The following is an 11,384-nucleotide window of genomic DNA, read 5'->3' on the forward strand; positions in this document are numbered from 1 at the left end:
ACGATTTATGAGCAAGTTTTACTCGAGAGCATGGATACTGAACTCTACAGTCGTAACGCTATTATCAACCTTCATGTACTTGTCCATAAGCAGTTCAGTGCCCCGATATTCAAAAACATGATCAAGCATGCCTAGAAGAAAGCTACATTTACAGCTGAATGTGATGCTTTTGAAGCTCCTGATAATGTTATTTGGAATACGGAAGGTTCAAGTTGCTCAACACCCAACTACACAACTGCACCGTTTATCCAATGCACATATTGTCATCTACATTTGTGTTTGATAGATCTCTAAACCAAGACCCACAAACATGCGTGATAATAGAAACGTACAACTACATAGAGTAAATAAATAAATAATAATAATCATTACGTTTTACCTGTGTTTCTTGTCCTATTTATTGTTACACCACTATCCATAAACATAATCAAAAATTGATGCTGGAAGTATTGATTACACCTAAAGTTCCTATTCTGATTAATTTTACTTCAATATCGGTGAGACAATTCGCGAATGTTAGATGATTACTTTTTTTCATGAATCAGCGATAAGTGAAGTAAAGTCGTGCGACATTATTGACCAGGAGACCCCAAGGGGTAGGTTAGACTGCCTAGACGGAAAGGGATTACTTTCGCAGCGCATCTTTGTGGATACGTCAGAGGTGTGTCTTACGTGTATTTCTAGAGAGTGGGTTAGTGTAATGAATGGATGTGTAGTGCGGTGCTATGTTTGTGTTATATAATGATGATGACAGAAGGCATAGATCCTACTCCTCTCGACTGACACGAAGGAAACCGATAAACATATCGTCTCCATCCAACGGACGGGTCACCATCAAGAGTTTCGCATGCTCTAACGTTATGAGACACTGCGGAGAGGTATGGAATTTAATCCAGGTCACTGACATAAATAATAGCGATCAGAAACCTTGCGCCATCACCTCTCCTTCCCTTGGTGGCGAAGAACTGGCAGTGAAAATTTAAATCGACAACTAGGGTTCGAACCGGGGTACCTCCGAGTCCAGCGCCGCCGGACAATCGTGCATTAGCGATCTCGGCTAAGGAGGTCGGTGATCAATGAAAAAGCCTCCACTGGTCGTAATCAGAATGTAAGTTACCATTTATTATATCCTTACCGAAGATCGGTATTAGAACGTCATTTCTAATGACTGCGATATCGCTGATGTCCTAGAAGCTTTTAGCAGCTTTTACTCGTCAGCAGTCGGGGAATGCCAGGTAGGCTGAACCCGCTTTCAAGCCATTGGAGTGAGCGGGTTGCGGTTCACATGCATGGATAAAACTTTAAATTGTAATATAGTGTGACTGAAAGTGATAGAGTAGTATCTGAATCGTGTTCATGATCAAATATTTATGGGAAGTAATTTTGAGATGCTAAATCATAGTTTTGAGCAATTTGAAGACAGCAGAGACCGAATAAAATTCATCGCTAACACGTTGCAAACAAATTTATTAGGTGAAGATACATAAAAATTGAATGTCAGAAGTAATCTTGAACAATTCAGGGTGAAGTAACTAAATAACTGAAATATTCGGCCGTGAGATAGAAACGGACTTATGTGGGTAAGTTGGATAAGTGATGTTGGACACAGACAAACTGAGGGGCAATAAACATGCTATAAATGAACAAATAAACTGTGGTTTATATGAGCGATTTTTATAATTTCAGAAAACTCATAAAAATGGGCCGCTGGAGATGCACGATGCAGTGCGCAAGCGGGTTGAGGCACATCTTTCAATGTAATAGCCGTCTGCACATCTAATGTGACGAACCCTTGTCATTCATCCGAATGCCTAAAATTTCAGTGTTGAGTGAACACCAGTTATCCGGGGAAGTAGAGATAGGAGGGGGGGGGGGGGTGGCAAAAGATCGCATGATTATTACTGTGAAGGGCAGCGTGTCACCCGGGTGAGGAATCACAGATCACCCTCGCCCTGGTTACAAGCTACATTTCGTAGTAACGATTATATAGACCTGAAGAAGACGTATATTACTGATCGAAACTGGCAATCTGAATAAAAAGTAACAAGTGACACACATGGTGTGCTTTCATTGCAGCTGCAGTGGTCACGGTTCCCAGACACATCATCTTTTCAAATATTTTTCATGCAACGTTGTGGTACGTCGGCAAATGTTGACACTCTTACTGACGAGCATCAAAAATTTGTGAAAAGCTCGCTATGTTTCAACTACTTGTCGCAAGTCAGAGCATACAGGATCGAGGTATTACTTTTCTTTTCTGATTCATCAGTCTTCTGACTGATGAATTCTTCTCCTGTGCCAACCTTTTCATTTCAGGTTAGCAACTGCAAGCTACGTCCTCAATTACTTGCTGGATGTATTCCAGTCTTCATCTAGGCTATCTTTTTACCCTTTACAGCTCACTTCAGTGCCATGTCTTAACAGATGTCCTACCACCCTGTCCCTTCTTCTTGTCATTGTTTTCCATATGTTCCTATCCTCATCGATGAGCGGACAACTTCTTCATTCCTTATCTTATCAATACACCTAATTTTCAACATTCTTCTGTAACACCACAAACCAGAGGCTTCACGTCTGTTCTGTTTCGTTTTCCCACAGTCCATGTCCCACTACCATGTAAAAATGTGCTCCGAACGAACACTCTAAGAAATTTCTTCCTCATATTAAGATCTATGTTGGAAAATAGCAGACTTCTCTTCTCCAGAAACGCCGTTTCCAGTGGTGGTCTGCTTTTTATGTTCTCCTTGCTCTGGCCGTCATAGTTTATTTTGCTGCCTAGGCAGCAGAATTCGCTAACTTAGTCTACTTCCTGATCCCCAATCTGATGTTAAATTTCTCGCTGTTCTCATTTCTGCTACTTCTCATTACTTCCCTCTTCCTTCGATGTACTTTGACAGCGTATTATGTACTCATTAGACTATTCATTCAATTCAGCACAACCTGTAATTCTTCTTCACTTTCACGGAGAACCTTATTAAAATCCTTTCACCTTGAATTTTAATCCCATTCTTGAACTCGTAATGCACTCATTGCTTCTTCGATGTGTACACTGATCAATAGTGGCGAAAGACTACATCCCTGTCTTACACCCTTCTTAATCTGAGTACTGCGTTCTGTGTCTTCCACTCTAATTATTCTCTTTTCTTTATTGTGCGTATTTCCCTATGGCTTACCCCTATTTTTATCATAATTCCGAACATCTCGTACCGTTTTACATTGTCGAACGCTTTTTCTCCGTCGACAAATCCGACGAAAGTGTCTCAATTTTTCTTTAGTCTTACTTCCATTATCATCCACAAGGTCAGAACTATCTCTCTGGTCTCTTTCCCGTTCCTAAAGCCAAACTGATAGTCATCAAACAGATCCTCAGTCTTCTTTTCCATTCTGCTGTGTGTTGTTCTTCTCCACAATTTGGATGAAAGAACTGCTAACCTGATTGTGTGATAACAATCTTGCACTTATTGGTTCTTTCTATCTTCGGAATTGTGTCGATGGTATATCACCAGCCTCGTACATTCGATACACCAACGTGAACAGTCGTTTTGTTTGCACTTCCCCCAATGATTTTAGAAAGGCCGCTGGAACATTATCTGTTCCTTCCACGTTATTTGATGTTAAGCCGACCAAAGCTATTTTAAATTCTGATTCTGATAGTGAATCCACTATCTCTTCCCTGTCGCCTCCTGCTTCTTCTTCTTCTATGTCATCATAGACGCCTTCAATGCGCTTTATATGTTGCCACTCGTACTTTTAATTTCGCCGTAAGCTGTTTTGTCTTTTCTGTGTGCTTAGTCAGTCTTTGCGACAATCACTTCTTTTTCGATTTCTTCGCATTTTTCATGTAGCCATTTCGCCTTAGTTTCCGTGCACCTCTCATTTATTTCTGTGTTCCCGAATTTCCTTAAATTTTTCTGTACTTCGTTGTTTTGTCGATCATCTGAAGTATTCAATCTGTTATTATTGGTTTCTTCGTGGCTGCCTTCCTAGCAACTAAGTTTTCTTTCCAATTTCTGTGATTGCATTTCGTACACATGTCCATTCCTCTTCGACTAAACTGCCTATTGAGCAATTTATTATCACAGTACCTGTAGATTCAGAGAATGTGAAGCCTGTCAGTTCAGTTTTTAGTAATTCCCTATCCCACTTTTTTGCGCATTGATCTTTCCTGACTAGTCTCGTAAGCTTCGGCCTATTCTTCATCGTTACTAAATCGTGATCTGAGTTTTTATCTTATCCTACGATACCTGGAGGTATTCGTATGTGGCCTTGTATGAAGTCCGTAAAACTGTCTCATATTTAATTCGTTACTGACATAATATCAGAGTTAACGAATCTTCGGAAAGTTCGGCAGGTACAGATGCGCTTTTCCCTAAAAATTTCCCGGCATAACGCTTTAATCAGGCGTGTACCTCATCTTCTGATTGCGCGTGATACTCAAAAACATCATGAATCATTTTTGGGAATACACTCGTATTCTTCCCTTATTGTATACAAATTCCAAAGGTTATCGATTTCCTTCCGTATTTACAATCTCATTCTAGAGACGTGGCTGTTTGTTGGCTACAATGACCAGGTATAACGCCAGATGGGAATAATATGCAATCCAAAAACTATCTACTGATGAATACTATGAAACGTTCTTTCCAACCCTTCAAAAATTTTGCCATAATACTAACTTATACATGTAACCATCTTCAGCCATTTGACCATTTTATTCTGTGCAGATGCACAAACAGTGCCCGAACTCTTACGGGAATCGGCAGTGAGTAATGAGTATAATGGGCAGGGGTACTATGAATATAGTGCGGGACAATACGTTGCGAATGTGGGTCTCACGGAAGGCGTGCCAGAGGTAAATCCCTGCAGTCGCACTATCCTCTGTGTGTCGTCGGTGGCCCAGATGAACAGAGCATCTGCCATGTAAACCGGAGATCCAGTGTTCGAGTCCCGGTCGTGGCACACATTTTCAACTGTCCCCTTTGACTTATATCAACGCCAGTTTGCAGCTAGGGGTATTCATTTCACTCTAATCTCATTTAACGAGCTGCATGGTAACCGATGGTATCTGTTCAAAGAAAGGTTCAAGAGTGCGATGAAAATTAAAGGTGAAACTATGTCAGTGATAAGATTCGCTAATGGCATTGCTGTCCTCCTTGAAAGTGAAGAGGAATTACAGGGTATGTTGAATGGAATGAGCAGTCCAATGAGTAGCCGGCCAGGGTGGCCGAGCGGTTCTAGGCGCTACAGTTTGGAACCGCGCGACCGCTACGGTCGCAGGTTCGAATCCTGCCTCGGGCATGGATGTTTGTGATGTCCTTAGGTTAGTTCGGTTTAGGTAGTTCTAAGTTCTAGGGGACTGATGTTCTCAGAAGTTAAGTCCCATAGTGCTCAGTGCCATTTGAACCAATCAAGTCCAATGAGCACAGAAACAAATGGAGCGTAAACTAAAGAAAGACAAAAACAATCAAAAGTAGCAGAAATGGGAACAGCGGGATACTTAACGTCAGAATTGGGGCACACGAAGTTAAGGAATTCTGCTACCTGGACAGTAAAATAACTAGACGTAGCAATCAGGACATAAAAAGCAAAGCACTAGCAAAATGGCATCCCTGGCTAGGAGAAGTCTACCAGCATGAAACACAGAGTTCAGTTCGAGGAAAAAATTTCTAAGAATGTACATTTGGAGCACGGCATTGTATGGTAGTGAGAAATGGACTATGGGAAAACCGGAAAGAAGAGAATCGAAGTATTGAGATGTGGTGCAACAGAAGAATGTCGAAAATTAGATGGACTGATAAAGTAAAGAATGAGGAGATACTCTGTAGGATCTGCAAGGAAAGGAAAGTATGGAAAACAGGGACAGTAGAAGGAGCAGGATGGTAGGACACCTGTTAAGGGACGAGGGAATAACGTCCCTAGTACTAGATAGAGGTGTGGAGGTTAAAGACTGTAGAGGAAGACAGAGACTAGATTAGTTCTGGGCGTGGATTGCAAGTGATACTCCGGGATGAAGATGTTGGCATAGTGGAGGAATTCGTGGTGGGCTGCGTCAACCAGTGAGAGAAGATTAAAAGAAAATAGTGAAAAAGAGAGTATTTCAGTGTTTCGTATCCCGGCAAGTGGATAGGTCACGCAAGATCAGTTGCTTTGCTCGCCAGACCTCGGGATCTTAACGCTCTGGACTCCTGTCTTTGGGGTCGTCTCAAGGAGCTCGTGTATGACATTGCAATTGAGACTGCAGCACAACGACAGCAGCGAATTCAAAATGGCTGTGCAACTGTTGAAAATGAGCCTACAACATTCCGAGAACGGTAAGACGTCTAGTACATCGCTGTCTTTGTCTGCATGAACATCATTTTGAACACGTTCTGGGGTAAGCGTACAATACGTAATTGTGTTGAGTTTTGAGTTCCTACGTGTCGTTGCTTTCCGAGAAATTTTGACTAGTTTGTGTTGTACTTGTGAGGCCTACTCTAGTAAATAACTCTGAAATAAAACAATTTTTGCCAAAACTTTACATAATATTTTACGCTTATTTTGGTTCAGATGTGTGTGAAATCTTATGGGTCTTAACTGCTAAGGTCATCAGTCCCCAAGCTTACACACGACTTAACCTAAATTATTCTAAGGACAAACACACACACCCATGCCCGAGGGAGGACTCGAACCCCCGCCGGGATCAGCCGCACAGTCTCATTTTGGTGCACACATTACACTCACGAAGTGTGTACAGTTACTTTGTAATCAGCCAGTGTCTATGTCGGTATGAGTGGTTCTCTGATTTCATTGTATTTCTAGTGGTCCTTTCATGGTCGAACGCATCAGGCAAATTCGGCCATCTTGAGACCTTATCTCTACACTAGGATTTGACTAGCCAACTTCTATGTGAAGGTTGCCAATGTGTGCATGAGCGCGTTTTCCGGAGCACAATGACATCAGACCTCGGGAAACCGAGTTTTGGTTGCCGGTGTTATTTGGACAACTACGTGAGAACGGGTTTCGGACATGTGCTTTTACTGTCGCATGATAAATCTCTGGAAGCGCGGTCGCTAGTCACATTTCACTAACTGCATTTGTCGCTTATGGTGCGCTTTATGCGGTGGATTGACCCGTTGAATGGCGCTGGAACTTGATAGTGCTCCTCTGCTGCGGCGGCTGCGAGCTCCGGATAGGCTGTGGAAAGGGGGTACTCTGCACGTCATACTGGGGAACTTTGGTTGTTTCCTCGCTCGGTTGTTTGTTATTTGCAAAAAATGACGACGCTGAGTGTAGTCACACTATCGATGGAAAACATTTGTTCGGTCGTGTGGTACAAATGGCTCTGAGCACTATGGGACTTAACATCTGAGGTCATCAGTCCCCTAGAACTTAGAACTACTTAAACCTAACTAACCTAAGGACATCACACACATCCATGCCCAAGGCAGGATTCGAACCTGCGACCGTAGCGGTCGCGGGGTTCCAGACTGTAGCGCGTAGAACCTCTCGGCCACTCTTGCCGGCGTTCGGTCGTGTGTGCCTCCGTCTATTGTCTGGGCAAAGACTATTATGAGTACTACGTCTGAGGGAAGTGATGTTGCTTAGATTACGCATTATGTTTGTTAGTTTGTTGGCTCGATCCTGTTTTCTGAAATTTCGTCTATGGTGAGAATTCTTGAGAGAATGACTGCACACTTGTGATTCGAAATTTGCAGTCGTCTTTTGTCTGGCTTTCTCTGCTTTGTCAGTTGCAATCATTTTGCCCTTCGCGGGGATTTTGGGTATCTGCGAGTGTTCATTATTACGCGTGGCATAATTATATTAGTTAGTGCGCTATATTCTCCGTGTTCGATTCTAGCTCGACCTTAATGAATAGGCGCTGTAGCGAAATTGTTTGCCAGTGGCAAATAGCGTTAGTATAATGGCCACTGTCTAGTTCCATGCTGAGGCTGTACTTTAAGAATCGCCGGCCGTAGTGGCCGAGCGGTTTAAGGCGCTACAGTCTGGAACCGCGCGACCGCTACGGTCGCAGGTTCGAATCCTGCCTCGGGCATGGATGTGCGTGATGTCCTTAGGTTAGTTAGGTTTAAGTAGTTCTAAGTTCTAGGGGACTGATGACCTCAGAAGTTAAGTCCCATAGTTCTCAGAGCCATTTGAACCATTTTTGAACTTTAAGAATCAATTGACTCACACAAATACGTGTGTGTAAAGCGAGGGGCTACCCCCCGCAGTTAACTAAGTTCCACCTAGTATCGCGAGGAGCGCCGCCTCAGAATAAACACGTTAGTGCCCGCTGGCGAAATTTAGAATGAATGGGCGTTGCCGTCTACTTAACGATACTTAGTACTAGGTTAAGAATCACCTTACACTCACTATAGGATATGCACTAGTCGTGTCATACGTAGAAAATGGTTGTGGTGGTAGTGTTAAGTTACCAGTAATTTTAATAACCGGAGAGATGGTAGAGTTATTGTGTGTGATCTAACTATCCTTGTTATTGATGGTTTCGGCTACTATTTACTTGTGTTGAGTATCCGTTTGTGCTGCCCTGTGTTGGATGTGTGTATGGCGATGAGTGCCGATCAGCAAATTTTTGAGGGACTGCAAATTCTTTATTTCGTGTTTAAAGATTGTGGCAATCACAGATTGGATTATGATATTGAAGGGAGCCGTTTCTGGCGTTTTAGGGAAATGTACTTTTTTAAAAAGAACACTGAAATCTTTTAAACAGTTGGAAATAGTTGCAATTCGTGGACGATTGATGTTTTTATAGTGTAACTGAATGTTTAAAATATTTCCACCTGCAAAATCTGCAACGTAACATAAGGAATGGTTGTCAGAAAAGGCCATATTATGTATACAGTTCTCTGTTCCAGAGTAAACTGTCTGTCGTGTCTGGTTGCATTCCAGCAGCAACCATTCTGCATTTGTGCCTTAGCTGGCTCCACAGACCAGTAAGTAGCTATCCGGAAGGCAAAGGCGAATACATTTTCTATAAGACTTAAATAAAAGAAACATTCAGCTCAACTGAGTATCAGACAATACACGGTGAATGATTGAAGGAATCTAGTTAATTAGTGGGAAGACATAAAGTAAACGAAATTATTTCGAATACCGACTCAATTATAATAAGCAAGACATTTTCAAATGCAATAACAGTCCTTCCGCCCAGCTTCCCACGCATCCACCCATCCACTCCCCCCCCCCCTCCCCCCGCCCCACGACCCACACAAACATGCGCAAAGGCCTGGAGCATTTTTTGGAAAAAAAATCTGCGTTCCGTTTAAGGAGATCAGTGATTTACAATACGTGTGAGTCATACCTGACAGTCAGTGAATACACGTCCATGCCTTGTAAAACTAAATATCATTCCGTAAATCACGGAATTATATAGGTACAACCTAGTGTTGAGTTGTATGCGTGTGTCCTATACATTACAAATCTTTACTTGTGAAAACCACAAAATATGTCACATTTACAGTAACAGTTCAAGCAGTTATTCGTAAAATATAAAATATTAGCATGCAGATCGTTACTGCAGTAAAACTATATTTAAAACAGAGTAAGGTCTTTATGATGAAAAGAACAGAAGAGCAATCCCTACGCTACATATTTCCGACGGCTGGTGGCACTCCACTTCGGTTTGCTAGATGTTTACACCACTGCCCATAAGCTCTGAAGAAGCAACATGCACCGCACTAAAATAGCGGCATTCTGTTACAATTCGCTGGCACTCTTCTTCCAGCTGCGGGGTATTAACGTTAGCCGGGCAGATGCTAGGAAAATGGAGCGGTTAACAGTTACGCAGTTACGAGGCATGGCCTTCCAATGTGAAACCACTGAAACCGATGGCTTCTCGGTGAGTAATGAAGAGATAGACGTCAGGAATTACTGTTTGAGGCATGAAAGGATTGCAGTAGAAGCAATTATTACTATAACGGCAATTAAGTAGAAGTTGTTAGAACATATAAACAGGCCATCGGTAAGCCAGTTGTTTCACTGATTCCAAAGACAAAAACCACCCTGTCGACCACGTGATGAAAGGTTGATAGATGACATTAGAAAACGTGCAGGTACAGCATGAGTGGGTTTTGCTGCATGAGTTAGAGGAGGTGTTTAATGGGGAATAGTTAATGATGATCATTTGCACGTTAAAGACACAGTAAAATTTGTTTATAGTCACACCTACGACGTCATAGAACAAGTACAATTTTTTGTTTTGTCTTATTTTCCTTGATTCTATGGAGTTGCTGACAAGAACACAGTAGTTCTTTATTCCTCACGTGTATCTCAGACGTTGCAGATGTTATTTTGTGGCCAGTTCCACTAATTGTCTTTCACACAGGCACACAATAGGCGACACAATAAGGCAACTGTCTCTCCAGGCGAATCGACGAACAACGGGGCAGTGGAAAAAGGAGATGGACGCCGCTAGCGCGCCGCTTCAGCCCCACACAAAGGCCCCCAATTGGCCGCCTGTACCTGCTGCAGACTGCTGACTGACACGTCCTCGCATTGGGAGCAGCGCACGCGCCCAGATTATCGTGTGAGCAGGCGCGCGCGTGCCAGCGAACGAAAACCACTCCGTTGTGTGCACGGACTGACTGCGACGCCTCGAGGACACAGGGAGTCACTCGCATACAAATTTTGTCGGCATGTGGGGTGAATCGGAAAGGAAACTTTTCTCGCAAGGACAGTTTCAGCATACAGAAAAGTTAAAATACGCTAACTGTAAAACGAAAAGCACGAACGTCGACGTTCGATCTGAAAATTGAATACCACTGTTAGGCGCAGAGGAGAAACGACATACGTAGAACGTGTACTCTGGAAAGCATGTAATAGGGGGAGTAAAGGTCTGCTGTCGTGATACAATGAGAAATATATTTCAGTTTCAAAGAATTTTTTTTTCAGTAATCAGTCTTCTGACTGGTTTTTAAAAGGCTCCCCACGAATTTCTATTCTTCATCTCAGAGGAGAACTTGCCTCCTACATCCTCAATTATTTGCTCGATGTATTCTAATCTCTGTCTTCCTCTACAGTTTTTACCTTCTACAGCTCCCTCTAGTACCATGGAAGTCATTCCTTCACGTCTTTACAGATGTCAGTAGAATCAGTGTCGTCGTAACTGCCGTCTGCTTCACGTCTGCTGTGCAGCGAGCTACCTTAATTTAAGTATTAACTGTATTTTTCTTACTTGTCACTTCTTCTTTCGTGTGTATTTGCTTTTAGGAAGCTTTAATTGTCGGGTGCTATTAATAGTTCCATAGATTTCGTGTTTGTTTTGAATACAGTCAGAGAGAGTCCCTTTAGTCAACCATAGTGCCAGTAGTGCTAGTGTTTGTTTTCAATACAGTCCAGAGACAGGTAGTGCTATTTTCATTGTTTTCTACGAGAAGTGGCTAGCA

General features: G+C 42.5%; 1 protein-coding gene across 1 annotated transcript in view; it reads right to left on the reverse strand.

Annotated features, from left to right (window-relative positions):
- LOC126151719 (Down syndrome cell adhesion molecule-like protein Dscam2) overlaps nucleotides 1-10,495 on the reverse strand; it is a 179,371-nt gene extending 168,876 nt beyond the window's left edge. The window contains exon 1 of the mRNA XM_049915963.1: nucleotides 10,462-10,495. Coding sequence (XP_049771920.1) covers nucleotides 10,462-10,495 — 34 coding nt within the window. The remainder of the gene's footprint in view (nucleotides 1-10,461) is intronic.
- Nucleotides 10,496-11,384: the final 889 nt, after the last annotated feature.

The sequence above is a fragment of the Schistocerca cancellata genome, chromosome 2 (assembly GCF_023864275.1).
Source record: "Schistocerca cancellata isolate TAMUIC-IGC-003103 chromosome 2, iqSchCanc2.1, whole genome shotgun sequence".
In the NCBI taxonomy this organism is placed as follows: domain Eukaryota; kingdom Metazoa; phylum Arthropoda; class Insecta; order Orthoptera; family Acrididae; genus Schistocerca; species Schistocerca cancellata.